The 23,523-nt window shown below is 35.5% G+C and overlaps 1 protein-coding gene and 1 long non-coding RNA gene across 2 annotated transcripts in view; both read right to left on the bottom strand.

The window, feature by feature from the left end:
• LOC131146090 (uncharacterized) overlaps positions 1–21,657 on the bottom strand; it is a 35,483-nt gene extending 13,826 nt beyond the window's left edge. The window contains exons 1-6 of the mRNA XM_058095383.1: positions 21,199–21,657; positions 20,839–21,082; positions 20,580–20,729; positions 4,861–4,918; positions 4,670–4,762; positions 4,378–4,476 (exon numbers count right to left, since the gene is read on the bottom strand). Coding sequence (XP_057951366.1) covers positions 4,378–4,476; positions 4,670–4,762; positions 4,861–4,918; positions 20,580–20,729; positions 20,839–21,082; positions 21,199–21,383 — 829 coding nt within the window. The 5' untranslated portion in view covers positions 21,384–21,657. The remainder of the gene's footprint in view (positions 1–4,377; positions 4,477–4,669; positions 4,763–4,860; positions 4,919–20,579; positions 20,730–20,838; positions 21,083–21,198) is intronic.
• LOC131146091 (uncharacterized) lies at positions 5,497–6,134 on the bottom strand. The gene is made up of 2 exons (XR_009134219.1): positions 5,811–6,134; positions 5,497–5,727 (listed from the first exon to the last, which is right to left on the bottom strand). It is a non-coding gene; the product is annotated as an uncharacterized LOC131146091 (long non-coding RNA).
• Positions 21,658–23,523: the final 1,866 nt, after the last annotated feature.

Genomic DNA, 23,523 nt, shown 5'->3' with positions numbered 1-23,523 from the left:
AACCTCATCTATTTTCAAATAATAATAATAAGATGATGATGATAACAAGAACTTATTTATGTTCACAAAATCTACCAATGGTCTTACCATCCCATCATAAAGACCAATGTAAAAGTTTACACAATGAAAAGAAAAATAAAAGAACTAACAAAAAAGAATTTGAAACTAAGCAAACATTTATGTTAAAGCTTGATATACATTGTTGGCCCACAACCTAATAGCTTAAGCTTTTAGGTAAAGTGGTAATCTAACATGATATCAAAGCTCGTTACCAAGAGGTCCTAGGTTCTAGTTTTGTTGCCTGTAATTATTGTGTGGTGTTTAAAAAAATTATTGTGTTCCCTATCATGGGTGCTATTTATCGTGTGTTTATCTCTCCACATGCTATCAGGTTGCACGTTCGGGGGAGTGTTAAAGCTTGACATACAATATTGGCCCACAACCTAATTGCTTAAGTTTTTAGGTAAAGTGGTAATCTAACAATTTACATTTTACAAGGGAGAAGATGAAGTAATAATAACTCTTATCATCCATCATAAACATTCGTGCAAAAAATTTCCTAATGAAAAGCAAAATAAAGGAAAGGAACAAAAAAGTAGAAATTATACAAACATTTACAAAGAAATAGAATCCAACATACATATCACCTAAAAAATATATATAATCTCACCAATAAACATTCATTGTCATGAGAACTCAAAAATCTAACATTCCAAATGCCAAGAAAAACTTTTTCAAGCATCTTGATAAGCATAAACTGATGGATTCAAAACATGCATACACCCTGCTCAATCATAATATTCAATAAAAACATGCATTCTTAATGTCAAAAATACATTAAAGAAACATGTCAAACTGTAAAACCTATTCAAAGATGTTTGCAAACATAGACTCATGGATTCAACACATGCATACATCTCAAAAATATAATATTCAAAAAAGAATGCATTCTTAATGACAAAAATCAATTTTCACCTTAAGAAAACATGCTCAAACATCGAACCATGGTGATGAGACATGACAGAAACATAAGTTGAGAGTAAAATACCTACCTTGTACAATTTAAGCCTCAATAAAAATAGAGTCTCCTCCTCTCTCCTTGTTGAACATGTAAACGTCCCTTTCTCTCCCTTTGTGAGCATGCCTCCAAGATGGATCCCCCCTTCATAAATGGTCCCCCCTATTTCTCTCCACCTTAGCCTCCTATTTATATTAAGAGAGCTAGGGCTTGGGCAACATTCCTGCTTCCAAAAGTGCCCTTGGAGTTGAGAAAAATTGCTTCCCTACTCTCATGGATACTTGGAAGCTTAACAAGGACAATCTAAGCCGAGATAACCCAAAAAACAAGGATAAGGACACAAGAAATACAATCAGTGCCTTAATGACACCCAAATTATGCAATTAAAGCCATAATAGCCTTCAAAAAGGGTTCTACGCACCCTACAAGCACACCAAGTAAAGATAAAAAAAATCTAGTCAAAAATTGGCATTGACAACTTTTTTCCCCAATATTCCTCCTACCAAACTGAATTACATTTCATATGTTGTCTTATTTCTACTTATCCTAAAACCTCTAGATTTTAAAACTTCTCTACGTATTCTAGCTTAGGATCCAACCCTAATTTCATCAATTAATACATAATTTGAAAACAACATACACTATGGAACCTCATTTTAGATACTCTTACGAAGTCCATCCATCACTAGTGCAACGTACACCTCTAGTTATTGGAAATACCCTAGACACTCCACCTGTGGTCCTGACGCTAGTCATTAATCTATTGTATATACCCTTAATAACGTCAGTACACCTACTAAACACTCCTCTTTTTTTCTAAAACCCATTGTAGAACTTCCCTAGATACCCCCTAATAGGCTTTTTCTAAGTCAATAAAAAAGTCATATGCAAGTCACTTCTTTTTATGAGTGGAAACAGCCTCTTGCAGAAAATGCAAGGTAAGGCTGCGTATTATAGACCCATCATTGTCAGCCCCTTCCTTGGAACCTGCATGCGCGGGAGCTTTGTGCACAGAGCAGCCTCTCTTTTTTTTTTTTTTAAATTCAAGTCACTTTTTTTTAAAATTTTTTCCATTAATATTCTTAAAAGATGCATAGCTTTTGTAGTCAATCTATCAGACATAAAACCAAATTGATTTCCTAGAACCGTTGCTTATAACCTTAATCTTTGTTCATTCACCCTTTCCCACAGTTTCATTTTATAAGTCATGAGTTTAATTCCACAATAGTTATTACAATTTTGAATATCTTCTCCTTGTACATACATATTAAAGTGTCTTTCCTCCATTTATCATTTTCTTAGTTTTTATGGTTGCGTTAAATAAATTAGTTAATCATATAATTTCGCTCTCACCTCAGCTTTCCAAACTTCAATTGGAATGTCATCCATTTTTCATTTTTTTCAATGCAAACTTAACATCATTAACTCTAATTTTGCAAACAAATCTCAATCTCTTTTATCTTTCCCCTCATCTATCTACTCTCAATTTAAGCATTTTACTTGGTTTTTATTAAATGGCTAATTAAAATACCTTCCCATCCTTCCTCTATGTTTTTCTTTTAACAAAGAAACTATCATCCTCATTTTTTTATACATTTTACATTACCTAAGTTCATGCTCTTTCTTTCTCTAACTCTAGCAAAGCCTAAATATGCCTCTCCCATTTTTGGTATCTAATCTATCATACAAATTATTACATTCTCTATGTGTAGCTTCACTAACAGCCAATTTTTTTGCAATTTTTCATGTCACTTTATACTTTTCAAATTTTTCATATTTCAGTATTTTTGTGTGTTCAATACCAAATTCTTATTGTCTCTACAATGTTTTGGACATCTAGATCCCATCATCAACTTTCTTTACTAGCTGAGAATCTTCCATTTACCTACAATCTCTTCTGCTATTTTTTTAACAAAGTAGCTATCCCTTCAAAGAGTGTTTGCGTCTACACCATCCCCTATGTCCAATTATCCTACTTGATCATTTTATCTTTAAATTTTATTATATTTTCTTCCTTTAAGTTCCTAGTTCTTTTGCATTGATTTATGTTATCCTTTCTCTTCCATTTTTGATTACATATATCTAACACTAAACCTACACCTAGATAACTTTTCAATCCTTACATGATAAATTATATACCCTCCTACTTAAGAAAAAATTTATTTGACTATTATTTTATCCACTCTTGACTTTTTAAAACCCATATTAATTGTAATAACATAATATGACACGACAAAGTTTAAGATCATATGACCAAACTCATTTTTTAACTCCATATCCATGTCCTTCATGCGTCCTCTCATCACCCTCGTTGTCTTTTCCAATGCGTAGATTCAAATTAGCTCCTGTGAATATTTCTCAAACCTTGAAACCTTGTATAATGCTATCTATATCTTCCCAAAATTGTCTTTAAGGATTTCTGCTAAGCCTATTTGAAGAGCATAAGCAATAATGACATTTATTGTCTTTTGACCTACGACCATCTTGATTTTTATAATTCTATGTCCTACTCTTTTAACATATTCAACACTATTTTTAGGTCTTTGACTACAATGATTTCCGACCTTATTTATATTTTTTTGTTTTCGAATGTACCAAATTTCAAATCCTAATTTTTCAATTTCTCTAAATTTCTACTCTATCAACTTATTTCTTGAAGGCAGATTAGGTTAAATTTTTTCTTCTAATCCATGTGTCAACTATCTCCATTCTTTTACCTACAAGTGTCCCAATATTCCAGGTTGCTAATCCAACCCTAGTTTCTTGACTACCTTCTTTAGCCACCCACTCTAAAATGATGGGGAGAACCTAGCAAATTTGACACCATACTTGATGCTGACATGGCGCATCACTTTGGGTCAATGATCTCACCCACCCTTGCCCATTTTTCACTACACTTGGGTGGTATAAGTGCAATGCATAAATCGTAGGAGACACCCTAACGCAACCCTCCTCTACTCAAGCCTACAACCGGCTGCGTGTGAAATAATTCAAGAGCATTGAATGCATCATATGTGCAGTTCAAAATAATAAATTAAAATAAAATGCGGTCATCAATGTTGGCTAGATAGCAAGGCTTCCAATCTCAACATATCTAGAGACAAACACCAAAATAGAGGTCAACATTTAACAACTTCATAAATTAAGCAAAATTATAATTCACAAAATCACCATTGTGAATGAAAATGCTAGAAGGAACTAAGTACATTTACCCAGCATCAATTATAACAGTTTAAAAAGTATTTCATTAAAAAATTATTTCATCATGTTCACAGGGGCTAATTTCCAATGTTTACATTGTATAAGCACAAAACAAGAATAAAAGTTATTAATTCAACTACAGAAAAATGATGACCAACCTTGGGCTCTGTTAACCTGATCCATCTTTGCAGCTTCTGATGCTAAGATCACTGAATTTTTCTTTCCATCAGCAATATTAATATTTGCCTGTCTCTCTCCTGTTAAATACAAAAGCAGCACATCATTTTACATTAACATACAGTTGGCAATGTTGACAAATGATTATTAACACTTCATATAATAAGAAGTCCGCCAACGGAATAATAGTGCCATGAACTTCAACTGTCTTTAACTGTATCAGATAAGCATGTTTTTACCTAGAAATAAACAAAGCTAATTAAAGAGGACTACCTTCTGACTCTAGAACTTGAGCTCTCCTTTTGCGTTCTGCTTCTGCCTGCATCTCCATTGCTGCCCTTACTCCACGAGGAGGAGATATATCCCCTACAGAACAAAGAAGAGAGAAGCACAAGAAAGCAGCTATGGGATCACATACATTAAGAAATTCTATAAAAAAAAATTCAGGGGAAAAAAAAAGTTACTTATTTCATAACGGAGACACTTCAGGCCCCAATCTTTAGCAGCCTCATTAATGGCTCTCTGCAACATTTCAGAACAGCCAAACATTAGCATTCTGAAGGCAGAAATGTAGCTGAACTGAAACCAAATATCTAAAAGCAAATATGACCTACCTATGTATGACAATAAATTACATGTACACACTCAATTCAGTCAAGAATATACTGAATTGAGTGTGGATATGCACTTAACTATTACTAAATGTTATAAAACACATAAGGGCAAAGCTACAATCAAGCCCCACGTGTGCATGATGGGGCAATTTGTTAAAAGTAAAACAATGTGTAACATTGGAACATTGAAATACCTGAGTTGTACCTATATTTATTGTGTCTGAACCTCTTGCCCCAATAAATTACACCATTGAATGACCCTACCTGTTTTTAATATGTAAGCTGGTGGTCAGATTCATGGATGATCAACTGTGTTGTACTTTCCTTGACTTAGTTTAATGTCTATTAAATATTAACTATATAATTATGTCATTATTAATTGAAAAAATATGAGAACATCCATCACAGCAAATAAAGAGAATCCAAACTTTTTTCCTTTTCAAAACTTCTCCTTTTTGGTACTTCTTCACTTTGCAAAACTTTTCCTTTTTGATTGTATCAAACCTGACATAAAATTGGCTACTAAGATTTTGCTACTACTATACTCATTCGCCAACCATATCAGGAAGCTTACAGCCCACACACACAGTCGGTGAATCTAAAGATTCTCTTCAAGCAGTACTATACAACACTTGAAATAGTGCACTTCTTGAACGATTGCATGGATATTAAGGAGATTGTCTATGATTCCTATTTTGCCACTCCATCAATCAGCTCCTGTACATATGGGGCAATAATCATGTCATCATACAATTATGATTAATATAGAACCAAAGAATGCTGGGTTCCAGAACTTTCACCACGTGTTATACTTCGTTTTTCTTCCATGTCATATGACTTTCTTCTTTCAATAACTTTCCAATGTGTCTTTCTCTCTTCCAACATTTTGTTTTCAAATCTCCTCATTCTATTCATCTTTGTCTCCCTTATATAGACAAGGTGCCATTACTTCCCTTCACTGCAGTCTCCTACTCTCACTTTATTCATGCATGTAGTTGAAGGAACTAACATAGGTTCGCTTAGGCTTTATTTGAAGCCTGCAAAATATTCATGTACTGGATCATTTTGATTAAGCAAACGAAAAGTTTCCAGCATTCTAAATTAATTTACATCCACTACCTTCCTCATACACACACGCACCCACCACACATAAACATGCACACACAGTGCTTTCATATGTTTTCCAAATACGTCTATTCTTTTCAATATATTAATCAAAATTTCACATACTTGCCATGTTCTTTCAAGTCTATTTAAGCTAAATCATCCACCACCAATACTACAAAACCATACACATCCTCTCCCTGTCCTTGGACCAATGAAAAGGTTGCTTCTTTGTGACTGGTTAGTCATGGGTTGGAGTCCAAGGAAACAGCCTCTCCACATAAAAACAGGGGCAAGGCTGTGCACACCTGACGACCCTCCCCCTACCCTCACAAAGCAGGGAGCTTTGTGGCCCAGGGACGCCCTTTAATCCTCTCCTTGTCCTTGCATCTCCTCCATCTTCATTTCAATATTTTGTGCTTATAATTCCATGTTCACAAGTATAGCTATGGATGTTTGGGCCTTTGTTACAGAAGTGCAATTAAAATGTTAGAACCCACAGAATTACAAGCATACAAGGTACCCAATATGTCAAAATTCCACACTTCAGGAAAAAAGAAGTGAGCTTGGTGACGGCAATGGTGCCAGCGATTTGAAGATAAAAAAGTATACTAAAGGTTGTTACCTCGCATCAACGAGAACTCAACATTTGTAGGTGGGAACCTTGACAACTAGCAACTGGTGGAGGAGGGAAAATGAAGAATGAGAAGTGGGGAAGATTATTTGGATATGGTTATGTGGCATGTACGCACGCACGACTACTTTACGTTAGTTTTTTTCCCTGTTTTAACTTTAAAGTGGGTAAAGTGGGTAATGTAATAATATAATACTTCGAAGGGTAAAATGTATTTTGAAAAATATTTAGAGGGTGATGCCATCAGTCATCACCTTCCATTTGAGCCATTAGCGGCTGACAAACAGAGCGGGATACGTGTATAAAAAATAAATTCTAGGGAGGACAAGGTATTTTGCGGAAGTCATGGGTTGTTCGTATGAAAAACTCAATGGAGGTCAGTATAATTTGTTCAATATTTTTTAATGGGCCAGCACTAAATATTATGGCCAACACAATAGTCATCATATTCCAACAAGCTCAAAAACCCAGATATCCATTTCAATTAACTGCTCTAAAATTATCATAGGAAAAAAATTGTTCCTTCTAAAATCTCTGGCTTTTGCTCTTGGCAAGAAGTACGCATTTGCTACTTTTCACTACCATTGGTTATAAGAGAAATTTAAACTTAAAAATCATAAATATAAAGAAATATAAATATAGAATCTTTTGCACTCTTTAGCTTTTAATGGAATTTTTGTTATTTCAAAGATAAAATATAGAATGTTCATATGTTAAACAAGAACAAATACATACAATAGGACGTATTTTAGTCTCCAAACTAGGCATAAGAAAAACAAGAGAGAGAGAGAGAGAGAGAGATGTAATTTAATGAGAAAAAAGTTGGGTTCATCTAAATGGTAGTAATATAAAAAATGCATACTGAATGTCAAGGAAAATAAAGTAATAAACACATGTATGATTTTTTTTTTAAAAACATACTAACTAAATAAACCAACTTAAAATTGAGTTTCTTAGTTTCAATAAAGGGGAAAAAATAGGGCAAATTCCAAAAAAGAAGGCTCAAAAACCTATTTTAGTCATTCACAACCAGTATGGCAATGTAACAGCCTGTAACAGTCTCAAAAGCCACCTATACCATTACATGATGGTTGTCATGCACCCAATTTTAAAACTATGGTGGCATCTATGATGTTGAAACTTCATTATTCTAAATGTTGTTTTCAAAGGAAGCAGGATGTCAACTCTCATCTTGTTTTGGACATGACTTCATGATCAAGAATGTGCTCCATGAGGGTCTTCTAATTAGAATTGGGTTCAAGTCTACGTCTAAAACAGTCATTAGATAGTGTGTCATATAGAGTTTGGTTTAAAGGGCTCGATTGTTCCTCAAGTTCCTACTTTGTGTGTGTGTGGAAGTTTCTTTAATCAACAAGGATGCTAATAATGTGGAGTGGGGGAAGATGTCATGGTCCTACATTTTTGTATCTATGACTATGCTATATTGCTAGTTGTGCAACCTTGGAATGGCACAGTGCTCATGTTAGGGTTGTGGAAGGAACTATGGTAAAACATGGATACAGTTACAGAATGTCATGGGAGGAACCATGGTTTTGAAAACCAGACCGGACCGGCCGATTAGACCGGAATCAGGCACATGTCCGGTTTGGGTGTTGGATAAAAACAGGAAATGACGAGACCCAAAGGAGAACCAACTTACTTGGTGCGAACCGATCTGAATCGGTTCACCCAGGTTTGTTGTTAGGTCAACCGAGTTCACTTTATTTTAATTTTAAAACTATTTTTTAAAATACTTTTATGTCAAAATGGAATAAAGGTAATTGTAAATCAAAATTCTAAAAAAGTAAATAAAAAAAATCCTAAAACTCGTCTTCTACTTCCGAATTCCAACTCCCCCTTCTCGATTTCTCCTTCTCCTGCAGCCCCAACTCCCAAGCTCCCCTTTGCGCCGCCACAGCCGCACACCTACATGCCTCCTTCCTCTAGCACAGCTTGTGTTGCCGCAACCGCACACCTTCTCCTGCCAGGTTTGCCTACGCATACTTCAGCTTCTTTAATCTACTTCTTTATGTAAGATTCAAAAATCAAAATGGTAAAATGGTTTTACAAAACACTTATAAATTTAACGAACAATAGTTTAGAAGCAGATTGAAATATTGTATACACAAAATTAATGAACACTTTTGACGTTTATCATCTTAACATTAATTTTTATAATTGACATAACAGTGTTCTTTAAATTAAAAAATGGTAAACCATGGCTGTTGTTTATTAATTTTTAATCTGCTATGCTCATCAATTTGCTGTGTTCAATCTTTTAATCTCCTGTGTTCGATACTTCAATTCATGTGTTCAATTTGCTGTGTTCAATTCATGGTTTTAAAAACCGTGGCTATTGTTCATTGATTTTTAATCTGCTGTGTTCATCAATTTGTCGTGTTCAATATATTGTGTTTAATACTTCAATCTACTTCTTTAATCTGCTGTGTTCAATAAATGATTTTAAAAATCATGGCTATTGTTCATTAGTTTTTAATCTGCAGTGATTCATCAATTTTTTGTATCCAATACATGTGTTCAGTCTGCTGTTTTCAATACTTCAATCTGTTTCTTTAATCTGCTATGTTCAATTTGCTATGTTCAATCCATAGTTTTCAAAACCGTGGCTATTGTTCAATGTGTTATTGTTCATTAATTTTTAAAATTAAAATTATGGTCAATTTTTTTTGGGCGGTCAGCACAGAGGCTTTAAATAAAATGGCAACTTGGCATGAGCATAATTTGGTTAAACCGAATTAACCAAGAAAATTTGGTCGGTTCAGTTCGGTTTTCAATTTTGTTGAATTTCCGTTTTCAATTTTTGGGCTTGGTTAATTCGGTTACCGAATTAACCAAATATATAAATTAACAAGAAATAATTATATATATATTATACATTAAAATATTTTATATATTATTTATATACTAAAATTTTATTTATTTTTTATATATTATATATATTAAAATTTTAAATATATTATATAATATTATTTATATTTTATATATATTAAAATTTCTATCATATATAATATAAATATATATATTAAAAAATTAAATCAGTTAAAATCGGCTAACCTATTTAACCAAAATTTGGTTCGGTACACCGGATGCTGAGGACGTTCCTCAATGTGGGAAGACCGACCTAGCATGGAATCATAGTGAACAAGTGGCTGATAGACAATTGAAATGTCTGTATTGTGGAAAAATATTCAATGGAGGGGGAATTAATAGATTCAAACAACAGTTAGCCGAGCAAAGAGGGCAAACTGCACCTCGTGAAAAGGTTCCAAATCATGTTCAAGAACAGATGCAGAATTTGTTAAATGATGTAGAAAATGTAAAGAAAAAGAACACCTCCTATGGAACAGGAAGTTCTAGTGTGAACAAAAGATCAAGCCCATCTTTATCTAGACCTACTTCTGATAAAGATGAGCAAGACATTGAGAAAAATGAATATGCTCAGAAGTTTAAAAGGGGGAATGATAGCTCCAGTTCTAAGGGAAAAGTTGTGGTGATCTCCTCGTGCTTGTCATGGTTCTCAACCATCTTTAAAATCTGCTATTGCTGGAAAAGAGGCTCATGAAAATGCGAAAATGTCTGTATGTAGGTGGTTGTATACAACAATTATTCCTTTAAATGTTGTTAATTCCACCTATTATCAACCTATGTTTGATGATGCAACAGCTGCTGGTTCTAGGTTTAAGGGTCCTAATTATCATGAGGTGCATGAATATTTTTTTGAAACAATGTGTTTCTGAATACAAACACATATTTAATCTATGAGGCCTTATTGGCAAGATTTTGGATGCACTATTATGGGAGATGGCTGGACAGATAAAAGAGGAAGGGCTTTAGTGAACTTCCTTATATATTGTTTGAAGGCAACTATATTTTTATAATCAGTTGATACAACTGCATTTTCAAAAACATGGAAGTTGCTAGCTGAACTTTTTGGGGTGATATTGTTGAATTTGTAGGTCCTCAAAATGTGGTTCAAGTAGTCACAGATAATGGGGCTAAGTATGTGTCAGCTAGAAAGAGATTGACGAAAAAATATACACATATATTGGATTCCATGCGTGGCCCACTATATAGATCTCATGCTTGAGGGTATTTATAAAGTGGACTATATTAAGAGTACAATAGAAGAAGGAAAGGTCATTGTCACTTACATCTATTACCATACTGCTGTTTTGAATCTAATGAGAAAATTTACAATAAAGAGGAGTTGCTTAGGCCGAGAGTCACACGATTTGCTACTTATTTCTTATCTGTGCAGAGGATACTCCAAAACCAAGCTGGTCTACAACAAATGGCTGTAAACCAAGAATGGAGGGAGGGTAAATGGTCCAAAGAAGCTAAAGCCTTTAGGATAAAGCAAACACTTATGTCTAATGATTTTTGGAATTCATGTTCTATTATGGTGACTTGGTTTGAGCCACTTGTGAAAGATTTGCGCATGGTTGACAGTGATGACCATCAATGGGCTATCTTTCTTAGGGAATTGAAAGAGCAAAAACAGCAACATAAAAAGGCATTTAGGGAGAGGAAAAGAGCTTATGAACCATTTTCAAAAAATGTTGAGGAGAGGTGGGTATCTCAGTTTTGTCATCCAATTCATGTCGTTGGATGGTTGCTTAATCCAGCTTGGTTTTACTATTTTGTTCCTAAAGAGAATATGTTTCATTATTCGCTAAACTTATCAAAGTTATAGTGAAAGTCTATGGTAATCATGTGAACCTCCAAGTTCAATGTACAATTATATATGGAAGAGAGGGACATTTTTTGTACAACTGTTGCGATTGCTTCTCATAAGCGTACATTTCCTGATAAGTGATAATTCATAAACATTTTTCATTCTTGCTCTATTATTTTGAATAATGGCTTGTGGAATTTATATTCTTATATTTCTATTATTGAATAATAGCTTTATGGTAGCAATTTCATGGATCTTGTGCTCCACTTCGACAAAAATTGGTCATCTGAATTTTATGTCAAACCACCACCTCTTCTAGATGTGAGCATAATTGATCTGCCTTCGAACAAGTTCATACTTAGAAAGCTCAATGATCTTGTTTATGTTTTTACAACCTACACTTGCAGGAAAGGTGAATTGAACAATATATATTTAATGTTAACTTGTTTCAATTTTATTATGTTCATAATGCTAAATTAAATGTGAATATTGTCAAATATTTTGTAGGAAGTGTGAGAGGATAAAGAAGTTCTATGAGCTTAGATCTATTAACCATATTGATAACGAGGAAGATTGGATAACAAAAGAAGGGTAAGATCCTATAAATGAAGTTCTTCAAAATTGGAAAGATACAAATGAAGAACCAACAAGTGTTGAACTTGAAGGGGCGGAGGATGAATTTGGTGAGAAAAAGAGAATCAATCTCTTACATAATCTAATTGCTAGACAACCATGTAACTGTTTTCTAACCAAACTTATGGTTTGTTTTAGAAAGGGGACTCCATCTTCTAGAGCTATTGAAAATACTAGAATTGAGAAATTGGATGATGATGATGATGAAGAAAATCAAGATCAAGGTGGTGGTAGGGAGAAGAAAGGTCCTTGTGAGGGAACAAATGTGGATGAACCATTACTTTGATTCACACCTGCTTTTAGTTTAGAAATTGATTCTGCAAAGTATTAGATATTTTTTTGATAACAAAAGAAAGTATATTACAAAGAAAGAATAGAAGGTACAAGGTGGAAGCAAGGAGTTCACCAAACAAAAAAGAAGAAAAAAGAAAATAAAAACACTAGATCCCCAAAAAACCAAACAAAATTAACCAAGAAACCCCCTTTTCAAACCCTTTCCATCATAACTTACTGAACTTTTCAAATCCACTAATTCCCGTTGACCCTTCGCCTTTCAACTTTTGCCACCATCCAAACTCACTCCATTTCCTCCAAATATCAGTTAGCTTAAATCCATTTTATCCAAAAGAATTTGAGCTTCTATATCCTCCTTTGAAACTTCCTCCACTTGTGTCGGCAAAATTCCATCCCTACACTAAAACTGCCAACACATCATTATCAAAAATAGAAACACCCTCCAAACCTTCCAACAGGGGCAGGTGAACATAAGATAAATCCCCCAACTCCTCAGAAGAGCCAAACACATACCCATATTTTTCTTGAATCTTATCAAACAACAGCTCCCCCAGCATGGTCAAAATTGCTATTATCATCAATATCTGAATCTGAAAAATTCCCCCAATTCTTCACCTCCTTACCTTTTCTAGTCTCATTAAAACCTCAACATTCTTCTCAACTGGAGGAACTTCCACAATATTGAACTCATCCTTAGAGTCTCTCCTTAGTACCTTTGTAATTGACTTACCAGAATTTTCTCTCTTATTTTCAAATATCCTTTTCATTTCAGCATCTCGACAAGCTGCCTTTTGACGAGCATAAACCCTTTTACCTTCAAATTTATTGGTGTAAGAACGACGATCAACATATTTCTCCCCCTTCTCCACTTCTTTTTTACTCTTTTCCGCATGACCTTCTAAAACATCCATACGCCTAAATGCAGTTCTATTGCCACATTCTTGAAACGTATCTAGTCTTCTAACATCCTGAAATTCCTCCGACTCTTGGAAACTTCAATTCCCATCCTTAGTAATTGGATGTAGAAAAATATTTTTATTAATTAGAGGTTGAACCACATTTCCATTCCCAGAAGATAAAATTATTCTCCTTCCCAGTACTTCTATTATGGGAAGTAGGAGCACTCATTTGGGCCTATCCATCATCCAAACCCAACAATACAGATCTTGGGCCCTTAACTTCTGAATTATGGGTTTGTTTATCACTGGGACTTTTTTATGGCAAGCTCATAATAGAAGAGTCTCCCTTAGGATACAATCTGCAGCCCATTTCTTCTTGTCTTGAACAATGGGGCCCTTTCAAATAGTTGGCCCAGTTTAGTGAAAAATGGGATACCACCTTTTTCAATTAGCTGGGCCAAGTCCAAAATCAGAAGCACGCAACGCAGCCCAAAACTCATCACTGCCTCCTCCCCAGATGCAACCCTAGCCACCTCTTTGATCATCCCAGCTCCATCGGAAACCCTAGCAACCTCTTTGATCTTCATTTCTCCACCGGCAGCCCTATCAGCTTTATTGCACCTGTCGATCGAAACCAACTAATCTGCAATGGCCCTTGATTCATTCAGATGAAACTTGTCTCCACACCAACGACACAGCATTTGTTTCCTAACCTTCAGATCCTGATTTGCCGAATGTACACGGCTACCGCAACCTTCCCCGACACAATTTTTGTCTTATAAAACCACCTGACTTCACAATCTACATTGTGAAGAATTATCGAAACACACACTCCCAGGTTCCTCACATAAGTCCTTCTTTAACTCACAGAAGACACTAGTGAATTCTCGCCAATCGTCACCTTTCTCATTGATGGGGATCAACATGCACCTCGAGTATCTTTCGTAGATATTGTGACATGTCAACGACCACCCGAAGTCCACCATAGATGTGACTTTATTTGCAGCAATTGAAGCTTCTCTTAGAAGCTAGCTTGGAAAGAGGATGACAACTTGCAAGTCAAAGAGTCTTGGTTTTTCAAGAAGCATGACAGCTTGCAAGTCAAAGAGTATTGGGTTTTCAAGAAGCATTTATTTCATTTTAAGTTCCTAGACTCCACAATCATAATTATTCTACTTCCTAGGCACCTATTTCCTATGAAAAACTATTTCGTAGGAACCTCATTACCTATGTTTTAAATGTTTTATTTTACTTTTGTATTTTCTTTAATCTTTTAAGAAGCCATGTGCAAATCATGTGCATGTAAGGCTATAAATATGTCATCACTTGTATTGTAAAAGGCAACTTGCATTATCAATTAAAAAAAAAAAGAAGACTTTGCTTGAACTTGTGAATCTTGTTCCTCTCCTTGAGAGTGAGTAGTGTGAGACTACGTTCTGTATCCCCAAAGATTGGCTGGTGAGAGACCACGACAACATCAACATCATCATCAACACTACACACCCACACCTCTTTCATAGCTCACAGCCACAACCACCTCAAGCTTCATTCTTGTCTCAAGATACCTAAGGATCAACAAGCTTGTTCGTCGTGCAATCGAGTACTCGTGTGTCTTGGTATTTGACATTCTGAACCTTTTGGTAAGGTCGTTTCAATTCCTTGTTTGTGACCATCTAAAACAGCCCATAAAATCTTGTAAGCCTTGAAACTCTATCCGAATCCTTGATTGAAAAACCTTGTTCATTCCCTTTGAATCTTCCTAGATTTGCAACATGAACATGCTTGCTGGCACCATGCTTAGGGATATTTGATTTGTACGCTAGGACTTGTAATCTAAGACTTCTAATATAACATATTTTAAAGTGAACTTGATTACTTGAATGAAATGATCAACTAAGGGCTTTTGAACCAAATCATATATGTTTTCAAAATCTCAACTTGTGATCATTAGAATATATTTGTGATGTTCATGCTTGATTAATTCAATTCTTTTCATAGATTGTGATATTGTGTGTGTGCTACAAAGAGAGTCAACCATAGGACTAGGGCTACTTAGAACTGTCCTACATCACTCACCCTAAGGAATAAAGACTGAAAACTTCTTCCCTTTCCATCCCAACCCTAACTCCAAAAACTTTCCTACCTGCATCCATTTAATCGACATCCAAATCTTCATTATACCCAACCGAACATATCAAAACCCTCTTTGCAAACGATTGAACGTTGGTATGCCATCAACGAACCAAGATACAACCTCCCTAGAAAATCAAACCCACCTATTACGAGAAACATTGTTCTCGATCACGAGCAAAGATGTGATCACATCGACCTTATCTAATCGCAGATCAAAGATTTTACCTTCGATCTGGACCGATCGCTTCAACATCGGCTACTGCAGGAACTCCTATAGCATCAAACGCATGAAAATGGGAGAGGAGAAACTTGCATGCGCATGTGAGAGAGAGAGAGAGACATCCTAAAGCTCCCTTCAGTATTAGATATAAAGCCTTTAATTGTTGGGTTGTAAACTTGTAAAGTTGTATGACTATTTTATGTTACAATATGTAATGCTTATTTGAAATTTGAACTACTAAACTTTGAAATTAATGATGAAGAGTGAAGGACTTTATTGTGCATTCTTGTATTGTATTATATGTTTGAGTTTGAATTTTATATATTATGACATCATGCTAACATTATCGGTTCAATAACATTATCGGTTCAACCACTGTCCGACTAACCCAGTGGCCTTTCCGGGTTGGCCACCAATTCGGTTTTCAAAACCATGAGAGGAACTGTGAATATCGCTATGATGTTGTGGTGGATCCAGACAATTATTAATAAGGCATTCTCGAGGCAAGATTTGTGATTCTTCAAACCATGAAATATTACTTGTGCAAGAGTGAGAATGCAATGGAAAAAGTATATATCGAGTGAGAATCGTACCATCCCTCGTGTCATTGGAAACTAAGTGGGCACCCCGAGGAGCGCTTGAGAATAGGCTTTTGACATCTTTAAGGGGTGTCTTGGGCTTCCTTGTGGGATTGAGAGCCCTAAGGATGACTGAGAATGAGGTCGGTTTACTCTCAACCCGAAGGTTGAGATGAACACTTGTGTTGGCTCTTGGGTATAGCCTTGGGCAATGTAATATTGTATGACTATTAAGAGATGGTGATTATGTCTATCACAAGTAGTATATGGTATCACTTCCCTCAACTCCGACTTGTGGGTGGTAAGCGAAAGTGCTCTTACACAAGGATTGTGCTATCAATGGTGGTGGAATTAGTCAAAGCCCCTACAGTCGAACCATGGTTCCTCAATGACAATCTCAGTTGGGACAATTGCTATCATGACATGGGACTCAACCACTAAATTGGGCATATGAGAGTTTCCATGGATGAGTATAGTTTTACTACACTTGGTGTAGTCTTGTCATCAAGCATGACTTTGTTGCATCGCAGATTAAGGCAAGGGTGATTCCTTATGGCCTTGTAAATTTTGCTGCCTTGTGACTCATAGCACTAGTCCTATCCCTTCTCACACCGCACACATTCATCTCACACCACAAATGTGTGACTCATCAATTCAACATAAATGTATCATGCATCTACATTCCTAAACATATAGCATCACAAAACACAATTAGTCTAAAACCAACTTATTTAAGTAAGATTTCCTTCAGTCCGTAAGTACACGGGCATTGGAGAACCCTACAAGCACAATGAATTTTAAGTATTTAGGAAAGACACAAATCTGCAAATGAAATTTTTCACTTCATTCATGGAATATTTTGGCAACATTCCCTGCCACCTATTTCTATGTGTATAATCAAAAGGTAAAATAAAGATCTAAGCTAAGACAATCACACAAGTGTTTAAAGAATGAAATGTAAAAAAACAGTTGTAGTACTAGCTATATTCCAGAAGTAACATAATAGGATGCAACAAGTGACCCAAACATGGCAAGTCTAACCCAAACAAATTTTGACCTCTCCTACAACCAGCATGACTGACAAATCTGATCTAATGTAACATTGATAGAGTCATAGAACTTGTGAAGCCTCATGTTCAATCCTATAATCTTTTTGCTCATAGGACAAAATAGGCAGTTGTGTCTTACTTTTACATACGATATTTTGATGCATTCTATAATCTGATTAACTAATACTACACCATTATCTAAAAGCAAAAAACATGCAAACTCAACTTACATACTTCCCAATTTGTTCAAACTTCCAAGTACAAGGTTACTATAATTTAAAAACGTCTAACTATGTGTATGGGAACTTGGATTTCAAGTCTTGGATTTGAATTTGTGTGGATCATAGTTGTCAAATCAAGATTCGAATCACGAACCAGATCCTAATTCCATGTATCGAGAATTGAGAATCAAGAATCAATTTGAATCATAAGATTTTATACAAAATTCAAAAATTTGATTCCAAATGACATACATATATATACAACAAACAAAATGGTATCATATCTCAAATCAATCATGTTGCTAATTGGAAGCGCTTGCATCTAAAGCAAGTTTAGTAGGTCTAAATGCTACCATGATCTATTTAACTAAAACAAATATATGGTCTAACCGTTCCACCTCTATCATATCATTTATCAAGTTAAGCATAACACCGAAAAAGAAATACCTAGAACCTATGACTAACCATAATAAAATAAAAATAAAAATAAAATAAAATAAAAAACAAAGAACAACAACAACAACAAAACCAAGCCTTAGTCCCACTAAGTGGGGTCGGCTATATGAATCCTTTTCCGCCAATTTATGCAATCATGGACCATTTCTTTTGATAGATTGAAAGATATTAAATCCTTACTCACTATCTCCTCCCAAATTATTTTAGGTCTACCCCTACCCCTTCTACTGCCCCTAACAGTAACTAAGTCACTCTTCCTCACAGGTGCACTATAAGGCCTACGTTGCAAGTGTCCATACCATCTGAGTCGTCCTTCCCTTATCTTATCTACTATAAGAGCTACACCTAACTTACCACGAATATGTTCATTCCTTAATTTATCTTTCAATGTTATACCACTCATCCATCTAAGCATCCTCATCTCGGCAACCTTTACTTTTTGGATATTATGTTTCTTCGTCGCCCAACATTCTGATCCATATAGCATAGCTGGTCTTATAGCTGTCCTATAAAACTTCCCTTTCAATTTTAAGGGTATTCTACGATCACATAGAACACTTGAAGAACTTCTCCATTTTACCCAACCTGCTTTAACTCTATGCATTACATCATCTTCAATTTCTCCTTCAGCTTGCATAATAGATCCAAGGTATCGAAATCTACAAGTGCTATTTATTTCTTCATCATCAAGTTTAACTTTGTCTCCAATATTCCTCCTATCATTACTAAAATTACATTTCATATATTCTATTTTATTTCTACTTATCTTAAAGCCTCTAGATTCCAAAGCTTGTCTCCATAATTCTAACTCAGCCTCTACTTCATCCCTAATTTCGTCAATTAATACAATATCATCTGCAAAATTTGTCAGATCTAAAAAATGAAGAAGAATCAAAAAAATTTAATCAAAATAAAACTTTATTGTTTTTAAGGGAATGGATCAATAAAAAAACACTAAAATTTTGAACTTTGTGATGTTTAGTAAAAAAAACTCTTTCTCTGGCAACTAAAACAAGAAGAAAAAAAAAAATATATATATATATATATGTATAATATATGTAAAAATTTAAATATAAAAAAACATATTAGAATTTAAAAAATAATAAAGATCACACCTTTAACTTTGGAGAGTGGAGAAGGCAAAGTGCCAACCCAAAGCTTACCCACCTAGTCAACTTCGGTTTTCTTCTAAAGACTGGTTTTCTTCTCCAACCCTGGTTTTCTTCTAATCTGAAATTGAGGTGCAGAATGAGAAAGCCAACAGACTTCTTTCTTCTCTCTTGGAGGACAGAACTCACGTAACGACAAATAGCTTTTAGAGAAGAAGGCCATCAAAAATGACTTTGAAAAACTTTAAGTTGTGTTTTTAGAGGAGTTGAATCTGCCTGGATCAGGGACATGACCCATATTTCAGAACCATACGAATCACACGATTCAATTTGTTTGATTTATCATTCACCATGCCTTGATTTACAGCCCTTTGCGATTCTCCCATGTTATTCAAACCAATTTATGTCATTCTCAATGTGAATCTCATGATTTGAAATGATAATCGTACGATTCTAACAACTATGGTGTGGATTTGCGCAAAGTGCAGCAAAAAATCATACCATATTCTCAAATACATATAAATCCAAATCCAAATCCCGAAATATATGCTTCACCTAAATAAAAACTTGCTGCGATTGAAAACTTGTTTCTTTGTGATTGAAAACTCTCTCTCCTCCAATTCCCATCACACTAGTTGTCATTTTGACATAGATACTCACTATTGTTTATGTCAATATGTGTGCGTGTGTGTGTGTGTGTGTGTGTGTGTGCATGTGTATACATGTATACACAAGCCTAGTAATTTAAAAACTCATGATATTACATTCCTAGGGACTCTTAAAATTTGATTATAAAAGCCAATGAAGTGCGCAATAAAACTATGGCATGAACCACAAAAAATTTGAGTAAATTTGTAGCGCTTCTAATCTATTAGCAGTGAATTGATACCACCCAAAGTTTCATAAAACTGCTGATAATTTAATAACATTATATTTCCACAACCCTATACATCATATAAATAATTTAATATTGCTGTATTTGATGGCATTTTCTTCGCCCTTCGAAACATTTTGACAAGAAATTTACATTTGTCCAAAGTGAATGAAGGCTCCTTCATAGCTTGCTTCTATCTAGGCACTTGTGTGTGTGTGTGTGTGTGTGTGTTTCTAGGGGTGGGGGTTGGGAGTGGGAGACGGTTTAAGATGTTGTAAAATAGGGGATAATGTTGTGAAATTGCACCCCAAGATTATGCACACACAGAAAAACGAAAAGAGAAATCAAAAAAGAAGAGCCCAACAAATTGACATGGTTTGGCAGTGTGCCTACGTCCACAGAGTCCTTGTGCAATTTCCACTATCTCATCAAGTGAAAACTGTCTTAGGTTTTCAACTCTTAACTACAAATAAGTACAACATAATTACGTTATGCCCTAACTCAAAAATATTGTATGTACCACGAGGGGGCAAGAGCTTGACAAGGAGATTTTTAACAAAGGGCTTAGAATATGAGCCATAACTCAACAGATAAGTTTTACAGTTCACAATCCAAATTCTCATACAAAATTAGATATTAAGAGAATCAAACTCAACAGAGAATTCTCACCACTATATTTTCATTTAATGTGTCTCTTTCCTCAAATGTTTTGTCGAGGGTGATTTTGCCTAGCTCACTACGCATTGTTGTCTGGGCAAGTTGAACAACAGCATATATGGGATTCTCCACACCATAAGAAGCCAATTTAGGGTCCACAATCTGCAACCAAATACTAGAAATAATGAAAAGTTTGCAGTTTGCACAGAAACTAGGAAGGAAGGGGGGGGGGGGGGAACAAAGCTAAAAAAGAGAGCATGTAAAAGCGTACCTTAACATAAAGCACCCCATCAATCAAGATGCTGACATTATCCTTGGTGATAGCAGACTGGTCCGGAATGGGAATGGCCTCTTCCTTAAGGGAATGCACATACGCAATTCGGTCGACCAAGGGAATCAGAAGGTGTATTCCAGATTCTAGAGTCTTGACGTATTTGCCGAAGCGTTCTATGACGAAAGCTTTCTTTTCAGGGACAATCCGGATGCCCCAGTTGACGGGAGGTGGGATTTCGTAGCTGTGATAATAAGGCGGTAGCAGAAGCATATAATAGAGTAATAACGATGATTATTTTAATACAGTTATAAGAGAGAGCTATAAATGAGGGTTTTGATGTGCGGGGCGGGAAGTTACCCGACGGCGGCGTCACGGCCGGTTCGAAGGAAGCGGATGGAGGAGCCAAAAGGGGCTGCAAGCCGAGACATTGAAGAAGGATAGAAGCCGAGGGAGGCTGAGAGGTCTCTGCAAACAGTCGCCGACCGGCGCAGACATGTCAGAGATCTCAGCGTGTTGAGGGAATTAGATCTCCACACATTCATTTCTTCTTGAGAAGTTGGTCTAGAAATTTCTTGAGCGTTGTGGTGGTCGCGCTGGGTGCTGCTCTTTAATTGATGCTCACGAGCTTTAGGAGGGGAGGACGGGAGGGGAGATGATGGTGGTTTGAATTCTATAAAGCCCTAGTAAAACCCCTCGCCTTGTTCAAAATGAACAGGTACTACTACTACCACTACTACTACTACAGTACTACTCGCTCTTCTCTCACTCGGCGCCAGGCAGGCTGCGGCCAACACGCACCGCTTGCTTGTGCTGCCACCTGTTTGGTATTGTTCCTAATTTCTATTTTTTATTTATATTTTTTCACAGTGAATAAAATAAATTATAAAAATATATTAATTTATAATTTATTTGGTTATTTTTATTTTTTATTTCTCTTTATTTACAATAAATTATAAAAAAACTTTTGTTTATGTTGTTAACTTTCTATTTTTATTATCAATTTTCAATTGTGTCAACTGGCACAAGACCCCACACATCATAGTGAATTAAATCAAAAGATGTAACAAATTTAGACATGTTGTAATTAAAAGGTAATGTAGAAAATTTTGCCAATTTGCAACCACTATAATCATAAATATCATGTATCTGTAAGTCACCTAAAACATCACTAGATACCAAAAAATTTAAATGAGAGGCCGACACATGACCAAGTCTAGAATGCCACAAATAAAAAATAGAAGATGAGGAATCCAAGCAAGATGAGGAGAGGTCTACTCCCGACGCTGCCACACGATCAGGAACACGCAACTCATCCAAGACATATATACCACCCTCTTAACGGCCAATAATCAGCTTCTTAGATTGAAGATCCTGCACATGACAATAAGTAGAGGAAAAATGAATAGAATAACGAGCATCACACAATTGACTAACAAAGACAAGACTCATGGTTAATTTAAAAATGCAATAAACATCTGAAAGTGAGAAATATTGAGTATGAATGGAACCAACACCCTTTAAAGTCATACGAGTGTCATCAGCAATTAACACAGAATTTGAAGAAAATGATGGATGTATAAACGCAAATGAAGAGAAGCTAGGGGACGTATGATGAGATGCATTAAAATCTAAAACCCATAAAGAAGATGATATACTTGAGGGACTAGATGATGACAAACTTACTACAGATGGAGTGGACGTGACATATGGTTGTGAAGCAAGAAATTGCTAGAATTGCTCTGCAAGGGCACTCATGTAAAGACCCAAAAAAATAATAATAAAGAAAAAGTTGTTTGTCCTAGAGGAAACCGTCGATGGTTTCCTCTAGGTTAGGAGCATATTGGTTATATGGGGATCTTAGACACCACTCTCGTGATAAGGTAAGGGGAATAGATTATGTCAGACATTTTTAGAGATTTAACCGATTAAATTATAGTATGTGATTACAACTCATGCGATGATCAAATGAGGAATCATTCCCTAAGTTATTTGATGAAAGGACAACAGCTACTGTATTAGACTGGTGCCCTCCTTATCACCACTACTAGGGCATTGTATCCTCTAAACATTGAGATGGCTTTCCTCCATTACGTCACGGTTGTGAAGTTTGAGTCTAATTCAATAATTTTGGACACTGAGTCTTCCAACGTCTCTTCTCCTCACAAAAGTTGCACTTATTATTAGGGCGAGGCGAAGATCGATTCTGACTGAAGCAAGGTCGTTTAGGAGGAACAGCCAAAATGAATGCAAATATAGGATATGTTCCCTTTCCAGTCTGAGATTTGAGACGAGTCTCCTCTGCCAATAACTCGCTGACCACCAAATCAATTGAAGGTAGTGGAACGTGATGTAAAATCGATCCACGAATGTCCTCAAAATCATCATGGAGAGTCATCATAAATTGGACTAATGGTTGCTCTTCCCTATGAGTAATATATACAGCAAACTTATGTAATTCCATAAATTATGTGAGAACCAATTAATCCCAAAGATCAGTCATAGCCGAATAAAAATCCTGAACACTTCTATCCATTTATTCAAGTGCTCAAATATCCATCTCCAATTGATACTGAATAACAAAGTTAGACCGAACATACAATCTTTCTAAATGGTCCCAAACCTCCTTAGTAGTTTCATATTTCATTAATTGAATCTCAATGCGACTATCGACAAAATTGTTAA

Source organism: Malania oleifera, chromosome 13 (genome assembly GCF_029873635.1).
Source record: "Malania oleifera isolate guangnan ecotype guangnan chromosome 13, ASM2987363v1, whole genome shotgun sequence".
Classification (NCBI taxonomy): domain Eukaryota; kingdom Viridiplantae; phylum Streptophyta; class Magnoliopsida; order Santalales; family Ximeniaceae; genus Malania; species Malania oleifera.
This window is presented reverse-complemented; position numbering and strand designations above follow the sequence as displayed.